General features: G+C 34.9%; 2 protein-coding genes across 4 annotated transcripts; one reads left to right on the top strand and one right to left on the bottom strand.

Moving 5' to 3' along the window:
• The first annotated feature begins 5,101 nt into the window (after positions 1–5,101).
• Positions 5,102–7,464, top strand: LOC104895185 (thaumatin-like protein 1). The gene is made up of 2 exons (XM_010681621.4): positions 5,102–6,033; positions 6,648–7,464. The coding sequence occupies exons 1-2, from the start codon at positions 5,294–5,296 to the stop codon at positions 6,904–6,906; spliced, it is 999 nt and encodes a 332-aa protein (XP_010679923.2). The 5' UTR covers positions 5,102–5,293; the 3' UTR covers positions 6,907–7,464.
• Positions 7,465–10,169: 2,705 nt separating this feature from the next.
• Positions 10,170–17,054, bottom strand: LOC104895184 (calmodulin-lysine N-methyltransferase). 3 transcript variants are annotated; one of them, XM_010681620.4, is made up of 7 exons: positions 16,651–17,054; positions 15,964–16,043; positions 14,922–14,982; positions 14,684–14,799; positions 13,255–13,387; positions 12,160–12,471; positions 10,170–10,452 (listed from the first exon to the last, which is right to left on the bottom strand). In XM_010681620.4, exons 1-6 carry the CDS (start codon positions 16,920–16,922, stop codon positions 12,192–12,194), a joined length of 942 nt encoding a protein of 313 aa, XP_010679922.1. In that variant the 5' UTR covers positions 16,923–17,054; the 3' UTR covers positions 10,170–10,452; positions 12,160–12,191. The 3 variants fall into 3 exon arrangements, with proteins under 3 accessions (XP_010679922.1, XP_010679921.1, XP_057251492.1); XM_010681619.4 differs by having other exon boundaries at positions 12,196–12,471; positions 16,651–17,052; XM_057395509.1 differs by having other exon boundaries at positions 10,170–12,471.
• Positions 17,055–17,914: the final 860 nt, after the last annotated feature.

Genomic DNA, 17,914 nt, shown 5'->3' with positions numbered 1-17,914 from the left:
AAAAAAAATTCAATCATATTATGCTCAAGTTTGAGCACAGAATCATAAAAGTTAGCATTAGCATATATATATATTCTCATAATCTTGCATGCATGAATCAAACAATTCTAGCCTAATCATTAGTATGCAACTACCAATATAATGTAAGAAGAACACTAATTTAAGGAATAATTGACATCTTTCTGTAGCATATCAAACAACTTTGTAACAAAATCTTACTAACTTTCAACTGAAGATCAAATTATTTTAGATTGGGGGTTTGAATTTTGGCTACTTCCAAAGCCTCTCAAGTCTCAAACATGTTGGTGTGTTTGTGTAGATTGTAGACATCTGGACGCCTAATCAGCAAAGCACGAATTTCCACACCAAATCTTCCCACCAGGGAATTTCGTGCGAGTCGATTTATAACAGCCGACAATTGGTCACTAACATTAATTTACTATTATTACTTCACTCAATAGCTTATCCACAAAATAATCTTCTGCCAATTGTCACTTAATCACTAATTAGCGCGTTTTGAATCTCCCACTTAGGAGTAATTTCTAAGCAAGATCGTTCTTAGTTGCTCACGTTTTTTAATCTCGGTAATTATATTAGTGAAATTTGATTGTTATACACATGTGTTGAAGGATATATATTGCTCTCTTAGGTGTGTTATGTGTATGCAATACTATTTTTTTTTTTGCTAATTGTTTGTTTAAAAGCTTCAAATGTGCAAAATTTTGCAAATGTAGACGTGTCAAATCAAAATATATAAAAATATAATTAAAAATTCACTGCTTTTTACTCGTCTTGAAAGAACAAATCTGTATAGAATTCGCAGTTGAAGAATGCAGCAAAATCCAACAAAACATAATATTTGTCATGAAAAATGCTATAAGAAACGTAATATTTGTCACTAAAAATACTACAAAAGATGTAATGCAAACAAAAAAAATTTGTCACGAAAAGGAGTGTGAAGCAATGAGTTTAATTTGTATCCTAAAAAATGCTAAAAGTGTAATACCAAGTTACCAACACAATAAATTCGTCAAACTCAATCAGAAGCTCGAGATTTTCAAAAACACATCAATATATTTCAGAGGCATTAACTCGATAATTATCCCAACATTTACCTAATTTTATCCCAAAATAAAATACAAAAACTAAAGAATTATCTCCTAAATTACTTCATTTTTAAACTAGCTGAACAAAGAAGAAAATCTCAAGAGGAGCAAATTGAAGGAAGTGGCTCAGAGACTAACGCCTATTGCGGCGGGTCTGAAGAGAGGTCGAGGGAGTGTCACAATTGCTGGTGACTAAGAGAAGAGGATAACTTTAACTCAGAGAACAGAGAAGTGAAAAGAGGAGAGAAGACTGACCGACAGAAACTCGAAAACAATTCAGGCCCCGCTCTTTTGTAATGGGAGAAACTGAACTGAAATGAGCTGAATTAATAAAGTAGTTGAACTTAACAGAACTCAAACTAAGTCCGGAAGAATAGGGTTCTTAATATTTAGGGTTTTTCTTTTTCTTTGTTACAAGAAATTATATAACTTCATGAAAAGTCAGATATTTCAGATGCCTGAAAATTAAAAAATATTGATCCATATATATATGATCCGATTTTTTCAGATATCCGATGTGAAATATCTAAATCCAAAAAAAATAGAATGGATATCCGATTTTTCAGATTATATCACGGATCGGACAGATCGGATCGATCAAATCATATGAATAGCTTTACTAAAAACAAGTTATGGACCGATTTTCAAATAATCTAAAATGCGTACTTATTTTTGTGAGTTTTCAAATAAATTGGTTATCCATTTAGAACTAATATTCTTCGTTGAATAAGTGATTATTTTACTAATAATCGGGACAGAATTGTGCCATTTATATCACATATACTAAATTATTCAAAGAACAAAAGTGAACATAGATCTCTCTCCTAAATATATTGATCAATTATTGTTTGGCACTAGCTCAAGAATTGTGATATGAAGTTGTACTTTCATCTCTATGAAGTATCAACTCAGTTGTAACATTTAATTCATAAAAAAAACTTGTCAATTATGTAACCAAATAAAAGAAGTTTTAAGTGAGACTGTCTCAATTACTAAGACAGGTTCTATCAATCCAGTTATACATGTTTTGTTATCAATTTTTTTTTTTTTTGGATATGATGTTTTGTTATCATTAAATATACATAAATCAATAACAATTCTACATAAACTGATATATTGCTATCTATGAGGAGTACAAATAAAAAGACTTGGTTGAGATCATCTCAATTGTTTAGATAGGCTCCACCGTTTCACTTTATATATTCACTTATCGAGAAATATACTTAAACTATTAATAGCAATTATGTATAAACTTATTACTAGTAACAAATACATGAACATGCAAATCTATCCGTTGTCAAGGAGTTCAGATCCTCTAGAATTTTAATAAAACTCTACAAGATAAAATTATATCTGAACCATACATTTTAAAATCGAGAGCTCAAATCAATAGGAGAGGATCGGTTTCCATGAGATGAGTTGAGACGATCTCACAGCCAAGTTCTTCTAGACCAAATAATGCAGCTCAATCAAGTAGTCACGTGTATTATCCGTTATAGTTGTATCATGTATGATGTATGTACCTCCGACGACATGCAAGGTCATATTGTGGCCATACATTATTACCTAATTTTAACGAACAACTTGTTCATGGATGGGAAACTGGAGGGAAAGGAGTGGACAGTGGACTGCTTAGAAAATTTAGTCCCTCCTTTTGACCAACGTCGTCCGCCTATCTAAAAGTTTTTTATTTAATTTTGGATCAAGTGATTTAGCTAAAGTTGATCGTTAGTTTTTGTTATCATATTATCGTTGATCATTAAATGTCCAGTTGTGAGTGTTTACATTAGATAAAGAGAGAGAATAAACCACTTATAAGATAAGGAGTGGACAGTGGACTGCTTAGAAAATTTAGTCCCTCCTTTTGACCAACGTCGTCCGCCTATCTAAAAGTTTTTTATTTAATTTTGGATCAAGTGATTTAGCTAAAGTTGATCGTTAGTTTTTGTTATCATATTATCGTTGATCATTAAATGTCCAGTTGTGAGTGTTTTACATTAGATAAAGAGGAGAGAATAAACCACCTTATAAGATAAGGAGTGGACAGTGGACTGCTTAGAAAATTTAGTCCCTCCTTTTGACCAACGTCGTCCGCCTATCTAAAAGTTTTTTATTTAATTTTGGATCAAGTGATTTAGCTAAAGTTGATCGTTAGTTTTTGTTATCATATTATCGTTGATCATTAAATGTCCAGTTGTGAGTGTTTTACATTAGATAAAGAGGAGAGAATAAACCACCTTATAAGATTAAGAAGTTACTCCTCCTATCACCAATTGGTTTTAGGATGAAACCTCCTTGCTTGTAAGTTGGCTAAACTCTCCTCCTCTTTATTGGGTTACCCAAACCCGTTTTCATATAATCTAAAAATTAACAATTATAATACGAATTTTTCAAAAAAAAAATTATCAACCATATATTCTCACACATTTCAAAATTCACTATTTATTTCTCAATTTTTTTAAAAATCCATCATTTTTCCTTCATGACTAATGATCGTCAACCTTTTTAGTCATTAACCCCTAATTCTGTTATCAAACCCTAATCAATTGACCACCATTAAAAAATCATAATTGGCCCCTTTTATCACTCTTCATTCCTCAATAACTCTCATCCTTCTTCTTTGACCTTATGTGTTATTTCAATGCTAATATGTTAGGGTAAACTGTAAATAAATGAATTGGAGATTATTTAAAGTTAGTAATGGAATCAAAGATTAGTAATAAAAAAAATTAATAATAGTTAATCATTAATAAAAATACATGATAAATTATAAAGAAATTAAAAAATATACATCAAGTTTTGAAAATATTGCGAATATATGGTAAACTTTAAAATGTATCAAAGACCGTCTATGGTGAAAAATCAATATTTAAAAATGATGCATCAGAGAGGAAGAAGCTCAAACGAGTGAAATACTTGCATCCTTGCATTGCATGTAGAGATGTCCAACAGTGCGGGCCAATTCAGCCCAACCCACCTCGTGGGTCGTGTGGACTGGTCCCGCAAAAAGTCCGGTCCAGCCCAACTCGAACCGTAAAATAGGTGGGTGGGTCATGGGCCAAATTTCTTGAGCCCAATCCACTAAAACCCGCTACTAAAACCGCCCAGTCCGGACCACAAAACTGGTCCAGTCCGGCCCATGACCGGACCAGCCTAGTCAAAGTAAATATTGAACCAAATTGTGTATATTTTAATCAAATTGTATATACTTTAATCAAATTGTATATATTATAATTCAATCAAATTTAAAATAATGAAATTATTCATTAATATTAATAATTGTATATATTTTAAAGATTTTATGTAACAATAATGAATAATTTCAATGATTAAATAATTTTTGAAAAAAAAATCGCATGTCGGTCCGCCAGTCCGGTCCAACCCACTAGATCACGAACCACTAGAAAACCGCTTCCCGAACCGTTAAAGCCGGTAACAGACTAGTGTGGGCCAAGTTTTTTAGCCCGCGACCTAGCCCGCCTAACCTATGAATTTCACGGTCCGATCCTGGACCCTAAAATCTCACCCCAGCCCGCTACGGCCCACGGTCCGGTCCGTCCAGCCCGCACCAATGGCCATCACTCATTGCATGTTAGTCAAATTGTGTAAGAGGAAAGAGACTAAGCCAATGGGATGCTTCCACGTCATAAGCACTCGTGGTAGGCAGGTGGCTAAGTTTATGGAGTAGCAGTATTACTAAATTCTCTGCCACCGCACTCTTACCTTTTACTTATTTTATTTTACCAGCTTCCTTTTTCTTGGTGCGATCCTCTATCTCTGACCATACACTACACAACTTTGACATTACTTATTTAATACTACTAGTAGTAATTAGTAAACAACAAATCATAGTTATTCCATTAATCTTTAAATTAATCAAATTTTAATTAAAATAAGACACTTTTGATTAGGGCGGTGATGCCCCACATGAGGCGGTCTATCACTGTTGCACCAATCTCATAGCTCTCTCTATATATATATAAACCACCCAACCCATTATCATTAAGATTCCCCCTTCACTTCTCCCAACATTTTCCTCATTTTTCTCTCTCCATTATTCCATATTAGGAAGGTCCATTTCATTTTATTCCCATATATTCCTTATAAACTTTAGCAACCACATATCTCCATTTCTTATTTCATATTACTACATAGAGTTCATTCATTCTTTTGTTTAACAACACAAGATGAATTTCTCAAAGTTGTACACAAAAATACTACTCAAACTAGTATTATTAATGTTGTGTAGTGTTTATGTCTTAGGTACCACGTTCACATTTGTAAACAGATGTGATTATACAGTTTGGCCAGGGCTACTAGCAGGAGCTAGTAGCCCTAAGCTAGATAGCACAGGGTTCGAGCTCCAACATGGTGGAACTCGAACCTTTCAGGCTCCAGCAGGTTGGTCAGGTCGGTTTTGGGGAAGGTCTGGTTGCACTTTTGATAGTACAGGTCAAGGCTCATGCAGTACAGGAGACTGCGGATCAGGCACAATAGAGTGCAATGGTAGCGGTGCGACGCCACCAGCTACCTTAGCAGAGTTCACCCTTAATGGTAGTGGTGGGCAAGATTTCTACGACGTAAGCCTAGTAGATGGGTACAATCTCCCTATGATTGTGGAATCAACTGGAGGGTCAGGTGGGTGTCAATCCACTGGATGCGTGGTAGACCTGAACTTGCGGTGCCCTAATGAGCTGAAGGCGGAAGGTGGTGGTGCGTGTAGAAGTGCGTGTGAGGCTTTTGGTAGCCCGGAATATTGTTGTAGTGGGCAATTTGCAACGCCAGATACATGTAAACCGTCGATGTATTCACAAACGTTTAAGAATGCGTGTCCGAGAGCGTATAGTTACGCATATGATGATGCAAGTAGTACCTTTACTTGCAGTGGTGGGGATTATACCATCACCTTTTGTCCCTCTTCTCCAAGGTAAACCGCCTCATTTTCATCATTGTCGCCCATCATCTTTAATACTTCTTGTTGCATTTAAAACGAAACGAAGGAAATAGTATTCAATACTCTTCATTTTTTTATTCATAATATGTGACCTATCATTCACAGCACCTCAATTTTAACCACTAGGTCAAGGCCAATAATCTTCATAATGGTTGATTTTTGTTTTTTCCTTTTTTGTGTTTTACTTTCTTTAAATTTTAGAATTAAAAAGTATATATATTGAAAAGCCTAGATATGTAAAGATTAAGTATCTAAAACTATATGTTTGTTTAGTTTTATATAGTACTTCTAAGATTAAGCACCAATATTTTTGTGTAACTGTTTCTTATCAGCTTTTAGGTTTTTTTTTCAAGAGTATAAACTGAGATACGGTAGATTTATTTTGTTTTTAATCGGTCGATTAGTCTTGAATATATTCTTCTAAGTTGAAAGAAAAAAGCTTTACAATATACAGTACAATTATTCTCCTTGTTGATTAAAAAAAGTTACTAATAGATTTTTGTTTTGTTTTTGGACTAGTTACTCTTTATGTTTTTACGGGCATAAAAAAGACACTTTAGCTAATAAAATTGCATTTTTTGGTGCAGTCAAAAATCGTCAACGGATACTTCAACAAGCAACATTGGAGGAACAACGGGGTCCGGGTCAGGAACAGGTACGAGTACGAGTACAGGATCCTCAGATACAGGTTCAGGTTCGGGTTCAGGGTCATTGATGTCAGATGGGTCATGGATAGCCAAATTAGCATCTGGAGACTCTTCAAATACAAGACATCCTTCCTTCGGATTACAATTAGCATTATTGTTCATTGTCATTACCTCATTGGCCACATCTTTCAACTTGTAGTAGAGATGAAGAAAGAAGATCATCTTTATATCATTGGGATGCCTTCAAATGTTATAAAGAAGCATATTCACGTGGATGACAACTAATCTAGTCACTATACACCCTTTGACAGACGATAACGAGTGTACAGACTTCGGCTCAAATCTCGTCTACATCACTACTATATTTTTACTTAAAAAGGACTGTCACGGGCAATTTTTACAATACGGCATTCTCGATACAAGATATTGGATTAGAGCTATGAAGATTTTAGGTAAAGGATGGAGATGACACTAGAATTCAGAATTTATGTTGTTTGATGTAAAATATTTAGGCTTTGATTGTACAAAAGTTTGCTTTTTTTTTTCTTCTTTTTAATGTGATTTGAGGAACTTATAGTAGATCCCATTTTGCTGCCTATTGATTCGTCCTAGATGAGATGCTTTAGGGGTAAGAAAAGTGAGGATGTTAAAAAGATAAAATAGATCTATTTTGAGAAATGTACGATTGCTCCCATTCTTTGTAACCTAAAAAGTTTAATGGATCAATAATAGAAAAGGAAGATAATACTTTTCTCAATTCCAGTTTGATCTGTCTACTACCCACCTTCATTGAGAATGAAGTTTTCTTACTTGGGAAGATTCAGAATCTCTAACTGTGCCAACCTTTTTTTTAATAATTTGGTCATGGGTTTGGTAATCTGAAATTATAATTTCAATTTGTAGTAGTGAATAAAATGATCACTTTGTGGTTTGTGCATTTGGCTGGAGGTGTAAAGGATGCTAGTCTGAGTTCAAGTTTGGACTAGCTCGACTACTCGACTCATTAGTATTGCAAGTTAACTCGAGCTCATTTGAATCGAGTTTTGACAGAGTTGAGTTTTGACCAAGTAGATCTCAAATAGTTTGCAAGTGTCTCGGTGTAAGCAACAATACGGTAGGGAGTATGTCGAATTTAAGTACTTCAATATACATAATTAGGTATTCAAACCTTTCACGAGTTTTCGAGTCCAGTATCGAGTTTTTTAACTCGCTCGATTTTAGCTTTCATTGAGTTTTGACCGAGTCGATCTCTAGTAGCTCGCGAATCGTCTCGTCTCATTTGCACCCCCTACATATGGTAAGAAGTACAGTTTCAATTACTAATGTCACATTACATTTTGAAAGAATCAAGGTCGGCCTAGTTGATTGGAGACCTCTTTCCACCCTTGTGACAAGCTAAGGTTTCGATTTTTTCCCCTTGTAAAGTAGGATCCAACTTTCCCTCTATTTAATTTTTTTTAGAGGAAAGTTAGACCGAGATATTACTACAAATTTACAATTCCCTTGTTTAACCAAAAGACAATTTCATACAGATAAATCTAATTCAATATCCAAATTTAAAAGAATTTTTTATTTTAAAAAAAATGAACTGATGCAATGATATTCCCTAGTTATAAATCTCTATTATATAAGCCAAGGGAGGAGGTGTGGTGTCCTATTTTGAATTGACTCAAATACCCTTAATGATCTAATTAATGGAATGAAAAAAATTACAAAAGCAAATCATTTAAAAATTCTCATTCCAACTTGCCATTTAAAACACGTTTAAAATGGTATATGCATCAAATACTTCAATCAAAAATTAAATGGACAAAATATTTATACCTTATAAAAAAAATGGCATATATAACGTGCACATGAAAAGTCTGAACATTCACTACCTTTGATATTCTTTAATTCAGTTAAATCAACTCATTATTTTTTCTTTCTGTTCAATATTCATTCACAAAAAATTAATGTTAACAATCACTTGTTTATAACCTTTTTATTTTTTTACATTAGCGAATTAATATATCTAAATTCATCTAACTGTTGAATTTTTCACATTTAAATTTAATCATCAATAAAGTACGAATGGAGTATCTAATAGAATAATAAATTTTGAAATTAACGCACGCATCGCGTGCATATGAAGGCTAGTATAATTTAATTCCAAGGGACAAGGCCACAAGAATCAAAGTCTCATTCTAAGTCCAGAATTGGTCGGTCAATCAATTAATATGACGGATTACTTTATTGGTTCCTTTATTAAGGAACTTTTTATTTTATTGTCCTTTCTAAATCTTTTCACTTATAAATTATAATAACATCAAAGACATGATCACATGACAAGTTAAATATGAGTTTGTCTTATAAGAAACCGCCTACTTTTAAATTAGAATTACGTAATTAATAAAATCCAATATTAAAAAATTAGCCTAATAGTAACTAGGTTAATTTTTTTTGGTGACTAGTTAAATTCATTTAGTTACTAGTTTACTTTTATATTAAAACTAGTTATTAGGCCCGGACTACGCCAGGTAAGAAAGAATTTCATTTATTAATATAATATTTTATGATAATAATACTAAATACAACTTACTCTAGTGGTTAAAACTTTTATTCATCGCCCCAAAAACCATTTAAAATTGTCCCAAAAAATTGAAATCACATCTCTAACCTTTTTTTTCTTTTTCCCTAAACCACCACCACCTCCTCACTCCACCACCATTCACATCCTGCCACCACCACCATTCACATTCTGCTACCCACCAGCATCCGCCACCCTCCCCCTCTCTCTCCTTCTTCAACACTACATGCGTACCACCACCACCCACCTCACTCTACCACCCTCACCTCCACTTCCTTCGTTGCACACAACCTCCCCAACCACCACCACCTTCGCGTCACCCCCACCACCACTTAAAGCTCGTTGAATTTTTTTTACCATGGGAGAACGTTTGGTAAAAAAAATTCAACGAGCTTTAAGTGGTGGTGGGGGTGACGCGAAGGTGGTGGTGGTTGGGGAGGTAGGTGATGGCAGGGGGTGGTGGGTGGTGGTGGTGTGGAAAAAAGGAAGGGTAAAAAATGGTCTATAAAAATAAACTTGGGCAATTTTAAGTAGTTTTGGAGCGATGTTTAACAAACCGCCCTTATCACTATAGTCTATAGGCATGGGACGTTTGCTGCAAATTTCACAAACAGCACTCCCAACTTGCTACAAACAAGTTGTAAAAGGATAGGGAATTGTGTTATGCTTATAGGTAGATCGCACAAAGCTAGGCGGACTAGAGGCACGACCAAACCGAGCACTGAAAAGCACAGCATGCACGACCCAATTGAGCACTGGAAAAGCACAGCATAGCACAACCTCAGCCCTCAAGGCAAGCACATTACTGTACGCGTTGGGCCGTGGGTGTGCCAGTGTCATTTTTACTTAGAAGTGAAGAAATCTTATCACCCAACTACTGATAACAACATAGGTTGAGGCAAATTAAGTAGCGTCATAGCAAAAGCAAGATCTTTCCATTCCTGTTTACACTAAATTTCATTTTCAGCTCTTTCTCAAAGGATCCAATTCCAATCACAGCAATACTGATTAATAATGCTTCAGTGGTAAAGATTTTGGAGGGCATACGTAAAAATATCTATGTTCCAATGACAACATTCTTTTGAAGCAGACAGCTCTAATCTGCTGGAAAGCCTTCAAACTCCCTGATTACCCAACTGAAATCATCCCAATAATCTTCAACGCAATAGTCATTTCCTGCCAAAATAGCTGAAATTAGCAAAATATCCCAGTACAAAAAGGCTCTTTTCCTTCCCACTACCAACGATGCAACCATAAGAATCAGAAACAGAATATTCAAAGTCAATCATACCGATGAATTATGCAAATAACTCACTCAAAAACATATCATATTTTAGGCTTTTACGAGCTTGCTTGAACTTTAATGTCTTCAAAATCTTAGATTGAAACTCCCACATATTAATTGTTCACATAAAAAGGGAAACTATCTGAGATGATCATTAGGTTTAAAGAAATTCAAATAAGAATCCTCATGTATCCAGAGTGCCTCATTTGCTTATGGTGGCCGCGGGGTAACCGTTTCTTATCTAATTTCACATTACCACTGATGACAGCTTAAGGGCGCCAAAGAAAATCCCTAATCAACCATTTTAAATAGCTGAAACATAAAGGTGATTATTTCCAAAGCAGGATTATTTTTTGGTACGTCTCCAAATAGAGTCCAAAGGAAGAATAGTTGAAAATAGAAGGCCACCACCACCACCCAGTATGGAACTGCTGATGGCTGTCGAACTCTGGTTATAATGGGAAACAAGAAAAGATAGATAAATAACGACTAGTATTGATTATTGAAGGTGCATGCATAACCAAGAGGTTAGTGTAATAGCAAGGATAAAATTATGTAGCTGTCTTGAAGGATGATTGAAAAGCAAAAGGGGTAAAAAGAATCAAAAAGTAAACCTACCATTCTCCTAAAAAGGGAAAGAGAACATATAAAGAAATAGGAAATAAAAGGTGGGAGCTGAAACAAATGACCCCAAATTGCTTCCAAAGCTTCCATAGGAAGATGCTCATCCAGCTGAACTAAGCTGGTTCTTTACCAACTTGATATGCATGTAGACACCACCAAGATTAATAGCTAAAAAGAGAGAATCAGACAGCCTAACTTTTCTCAAGAAGATAGAGAAAAAAAATTCTTCTTTTTTTAGGTGCGAATAGGAGAGCATCATCTTACTGTATCTCGCTTTCAACTAGAAAGATAACTATCCCAGATATTAATAAAACAAAGAATCTTGCAAGTTACATACTTCTGATAAAAGCGTAAAATTGTAGAAACTGTAAAAATCCATTCTAGGAATTAGGTCAGATGGGTTTACCTGAAATTCTTTTGTGAAACTAATGGAAATCCCAAAGGTTGTATTTCATGCAAGTATGAATACCACTTACCTTGTTCAGCCAAAAAAAAAAAAGAATGCCACTTAAAATCTCTTATTTGACATTATTCTAACATTATATCTGGTCGAGGATCACTTTTTCGTAATGGACGAACATATGCAAAGGCTTCTAGTGTGCAAATTTTTTTATGTTGAAGATAAGGAATTCCAAGAAGTCAAAAGTTTTGAGGTATCACAATATTAAAATGGAAAGGCAGATGAAAAAAATATTGGTTGCTCTCCTGACCTATTGGCAAACTTTAAGAGGGTGTCTAGGGACGGCCTTAACAAAGTAGTGGTGTATGGCATCTGAGAGATGCTTAACGAGTATAATAAACAGCCAGAGCGACTTTTTTTTAATTTCAGATATCAGTCACAACTGCAGCTTCAAAAGGCATCACTTACTATTATTAGCAGAACTCCCACAAACTACCAAGAAAAGAGGATAACTAATACTACCAAAGAACATGCAACAGATCTTCAATAAACACTTAGCAGAGAGAACACGAACAATTTGATCAAATCAGAGATGTTTCTAAGACTTCACCGTGAAACTTTGAGCAACAAGGGATAGCAGTGATCAGCCTCATAGTTGGGCCACGACTGATCCCCCTTCATAAATTGTTCATGACGCGTCCATACTCTCTCATCATATTTTTCTAATATGCAGTAACGCAAGCCACCCTCTGTAATCTCCTCCAGAAATTTGTCCAATGAGTCGCCCCTCTTGGGGCTGAAGAATATAGCTTCAGAGGGGCCTGACTCTTTCAGCAATAACTTCACAGTTCGAACCAGGTCTTTATGAAATTCCTTGAAGAATGTACTGCCAGAAAAACCCACACACAAATAAATAATGCAATGAAGGACCGACTAGAAAATTACCATTAGATTGTTGCAAATGCAGAAGCATGTGTAATTATAGCATATCAAGGTTCATTTTTCACAGGTGATGGGCACCTAGCCAAGAAAATGTTACTAGTCATCGAGAAACTCAATACAGTTAGATTTATTAGCCAAATCACAACCTGTATTCAATAATTTCAATTAAGAAAAAGTGAAGTCTGGGTATTAACCAATTTGCATGGTGTGCCTCAACAAAAGGAACCCATACTTAAACTGCTAAACAACATAAATGGACCAACATTAAGGCTGTGACAGAATAAATATGCACTACTCCCAAAAAAGGATGTTGTAATAGATTAGTTCAGGGGAAGGGGTAATATGGGTAGTACAATATAATTAGGTTGGCTTGGGGAGTAAGTAAGTAAATATCTCTATAAATATAGGGGATTAGTGTTAGGAAGGAGAAAAGAAAAATATTGGAGAGTTCGTTTTAGTTGTTAGCTTTGGGAGTGTGTCAAGTCACTCGAAAACTTGATAATCTATCTTTATTTTCTGTTATTTCCATTATTATCAATCAAAATCATCTTCATCTTCTTTGAATTTACTGTTCCAAATATCCAGTTCATCACAGATGTGAAACTTGATCCACTTATATGGTTGACAGACCCATACCAGATCACAAACCTCATCACACAAAAAGAACCAAACAGCACATGATGTATCTTATCAATGGACCTCAAAGGAACAGACGAGAAATACATACCAGTCACTTGCAATAAGGTAGTCAAATTTATGGGATAATGTCACAATCTCTTCTTGATTCCAGTGCAATAATTTAGGCTTTACAATTGTATTCCCAAAAGCTCCAGGATTGGCAGCAGTGCTTCGCTGAATATCTGCTTGTTAAGGCTTCTAATTTTAAAGATAATAGAATAATACTGATTTTTCATATATCAGTAGGTTAAGTTTTGGAAGGAAAAAAAAGGAATTTGCAAATGGAAAGCCCATGCAGGTCACACCCTAAAACAGAGCACAGAAGCAGTAGCCAATAAATTAAAAACCCAGATAATTTTTTGTACTTATGAGCTAACTGGTGCTGTTTATATATGAAGAAACTAGAACACAATGGTATTATTACAATTCTCAAAATAGGGATTGAGTTTAGGTTATTCAAGTGTCTGTTGCCAGAGACTGCCCGCTCGAACAATATTGGAATTTTTTTTTTTTTGGGGGGGGGGGGATGTATAAAATTAAGCTAAGAGAAGACTGATGCTTGCCGGTATCTCCATATGATTCATTAGTGATTGGAAAATAGGCCTTCTTTTTACAAATTGGAAGTTAATTTCGCGATATTCTATCAATTGCGATGATCAAAAGAAATATAAGAAATTGGAGAAAAAACAACTTCCAGACTCAAATGGAACTATCATGACTTCCTTCACCTTTGGTTATTTTACATTTTTCATGTTAATTTTAGTTCCTTGCCAAAACAGGGAAACATATGCAAAAGCCCCACCTTGATTGGAAAATAGTTATATATGGGGTATTGAATACGCTTTACCTTGTCCAATTAGAATACAGCCTATCATCATATTCCTCTACTTTGATCTGCCTTTGTTTCCTTCATACTTTCTCAGTGACAGACCACCAACAGAACTAGAATGCCAATGAACTAAAACGTAACAATTTGTTACAAACTTAAATCACTTAAACATCGATGCTTCATAAAGCATCCAAATACTAACCATCAACATAAACACTATCCAAATGCTTCTAGAAAGGCTCTTACCTGATGCAGGGTATAGGGTCGCCATCTGCAGCCGAAGAGGCATGCAAATTTAAAAGGTTATGACTTTGTAACCATCTCTTGGAGTTTTTTTCCAGTAGAACTAGATTACATAGAAAGAAGGATAATCATATTGGCAAACACACTCCTGCCTCATAAATAAACACTGCCTGCTACTTAATAAGCATCAAAAATCACTTGATACTATTAAGTATCAATGCATAAATATTCTGAGTGCATTAAATTACATTCTCAGATTAGCCCTGATCAAAGAAATCCAGTACATATCTCACAAAATGAAAAACAAACTAATCAAGCGGAGGAACTAAATAAACAAACCTACAGGCTATAATAGAAAGTAACAGTTGATGGCGTGATGCTATGAATAACCTCATCAAAAGGATACATTCAACTACTTGTGGATTTCCATCTGTTATCATAACTTCAGATGCCTCGGAGGTAGCAGCAATAATTAAGCCTGCTAATCCGTATCCTGCACCTAGCTCAATAACTGATTTTGACCTGAGAAGAACAAAAGACAACAAATTACATATATAGGGAGCCTAGAGTATTTTTAGCTGCCACCAAATATAATTTTATCTGCAAAACAGTAATCTTGGGAGGGGAAGGAAGGCTTTACATACCTGAACATGTCTGCATGTGACAAGCAATAATATGCAAGGACCTCCTCAGAAGGCCATGGACCTAAAGGACAATGTTACACAAAGTTTGACAAGCATTTAAATACAACTACAACATAAACAAGGCAAAATTAACACGAAAGTACAAACATTAACAAGCAAATACAACCAAACTTCATATAATGCAAACATTAACATGCAGATACAGCCAAAGAGACCAATATGGAAAGTGTAGGTACACGCTGAAAGAGACAATGGCATATACATAACTAGAGGCCTAGAGCATACTCCAATATTCTTAGGCTTACCAGGTAACTGCTTCATGTTTTCAATGTCATTGCTCTTTACCGAGTAAAGTGCATTTAGCTTTGAGGAACTGAAAATATTGGCCAGGGTGGGCAATTAGCTGCTGGTTGTTTCACTTGGCTAATTTGACAAGTTGTTTGTACTTTGTATTGGTTGTCTGAGTCAGCTGGTAGTGTTTAGATGCTCATAAAGATGTTTGGTATAAGGTGGTTGTTTGGTATTACTATGCTAAACAACCAACTTTCGAATAAAAACCAATTGGCTGAAACTGAATACAAAGTCATTTACCGAACATAATTTTGGCTATTTGACTACATAAAAAGGCCAAAAAAAATTAAGAAGCTGGCAGAAAACCATTTGTCGAAGGACATTATCAAAAAAATATTAACAAGATCTACAGCAAGTTGCATGGTATCTACGGAAGGTTACAGAGTCACAGGGTTCTTATTTATACATGTCAATTCCAATTCATGACAATCCTAACCACAGCGAACAAAATATATATTCACCATCTCATCCCAGAAATCAGTGTATTCTTGTCATACAAAAGCAAAATACCTTATCAAACACGGGCAAATATATCATAAATAACATATTTCTTTATACTCTCATCTTCAAACATGTGTTCACCTCTTCATGTACAAAATCTACAATTAGCCTCAGGCATGACTGTCAGTTGAGAAGGCAAACACAATTTAACAAAATATAAACGAGATCATTAATGACTATGATGACTTACATACTAGGCCAGTGTTGTCAATGTCATACTTGTTGCAGATTTCAAAATCACTGATACTAGCACAGTTGTCTCTCCTTTGACTGCCAAATCAATATGCAAAAATTATTACTCTCATACAAGTTAAATGACATGGTTAGCTCACAACTCGTGACTAATTAGCAACCATTTACGCATTGACTACGACGGATTAAGTTCAATGAAATCATCACTACTCATCAACCATTTTATGTTTGTTATTCTTGTGAAGTATCAATTGAATCAATTCATTTTACATCTAGCATCTAATGTTATACATGAAAACATCTGCAAATTAGTAAGGAACAGTATTACCCAATTCCTTAATTCCCCCGCGAATTGAGAAAAGCAAACTATGGTCGGGTTTGGTTCATTTTTGGCCCATTTTGGGCGAATTAGGTAACACTGGTGAGGAATTTCTTAAGAGGTTTGATTTGCAATTGCATAGGCATATATACTACTTCATATTTCCTCCGTTTTTCATTAAGTGAGTCACTTCCCTTCTATGAAAACGTCACAATAAGTGGATACTATGATCAACCAAAACTATAATTTCTTCATATCTAACAGCATTAACATTGCATTCATATACAATTTTATAAAATTAGCATCAAACAATATATTAGTACAATTAGAAAGTAGAATTTAAAAGTGGGAAGAAATAAAACTCACAAAAGAAGGAGATTATGAGTAGGATTTGAAGTGGGTAAAGAGTAAGAATAACAAACATCCCTTGTTAAACCCTCAACATCAGAATTAGTGCTGGAAATTGGGTGAAGTTGACATGGAATCAAATTAAAGCTTTGATTTTCTTTTCCTTTTCTGGAAATGTGATTGATGATTTCTTGTGATTGAGATTGCGATTCATCTGCAAATGTTTTCCAAAGAAGGGCTTGGCGAAGAATTTTCCATCTCAAATTTGAAGGTTTTGGAATTTGCTCCATTGTTAAGGATTACCGCCTTTCTCTCTTTTCCTCCTTCTTTGATTACACGTTGTGTTTGTGTCAATGTGTTGGCCCCTTCGTCCTGTAAGGCTATGCTTGTTTGTGATCCATGAGACTAATAGAGGACTGAGGACACGACTCGACAACCCGACACGAAATTAGTAGGTTTAGTCGTTTAGATTAAGATTTCAATCCTATTTAGAGGACGTTTGATTCATATGACTTTGGTACGGGGTATGGGTTTAGAATGAGCAAACCCATATATAGTGTTTGTTTATAAAATTAAAAGATTTAAAACCAATACCTCAAACCTATAAGGGAGTGTTTGGTTCATATCATTTTGGTATGAGGTATGGGTTTAGAATGAGCAAAACACATACTTAGTGTTTGTTTAATAATTTTATAAATTTAAAACCCATACCTCAAACCCATAAGGTATAGGGTTTAGAAACCCAATGGGGGAGCTGGGTTTGGCGGTATTAAATAGAAAAAAAAAATTCATTCCCAAATAAAACCAAACACATAGTATCAGGTATCAAGTTCCAAACCTATGCCACCTTGATTTCATTCCTGATTCCAAACATATACCACTATGTGAACCAAACGCCCCCTAAGGTATGTCGTATGAGGTTTAGAAATCCAAGGGGTAGGTGGGTATGACTCATACCAATACCTCAAGGTATCAAATAGAAGAAAGAAATTCATTCCCAAATAAAACCAAACACATGGTATCAGGTATCAAGTTCCAAACCTATACCACCTTGGTTTCATTCCTGATTCCAAACCCATACCACTATATGAACCAAACTCCCCTTTAAGTAAATAAGTTGATGTAACACGATTTGTTTAATAAATGAATTAGGTTTGGGTTGAACTCGTGCATCTAAACGCAATACGACAATTTGTTTTATCTTAATGGATTACATACCATAATGACATTGTTGAATTTAATTTGTGTGATATTTTTGTATGCAATATTCGATGTTAATCTA

Source organism: Beta vulgaris, chromosome 6, assembly GCF_026745355.1.
Source record: "Beta vulgaris subsp. vulgaris cultivar EL10 chromosome 6, EL10.2, whole genome shotgun sequence".
Taxonomy (NCBI): domain Eukaryota; kingdom Viridiplantae; phylum Streptophyta; class Magnoliopsida; order Caryophyllales; family Amaranthaceae; genus Beta; species Beta vulgaris.
The sequence above is the reverse complement of the archived record's forward strand: the minus strand, read 5'-3'. Positions and strand labels throughout refer to the sequence as shown.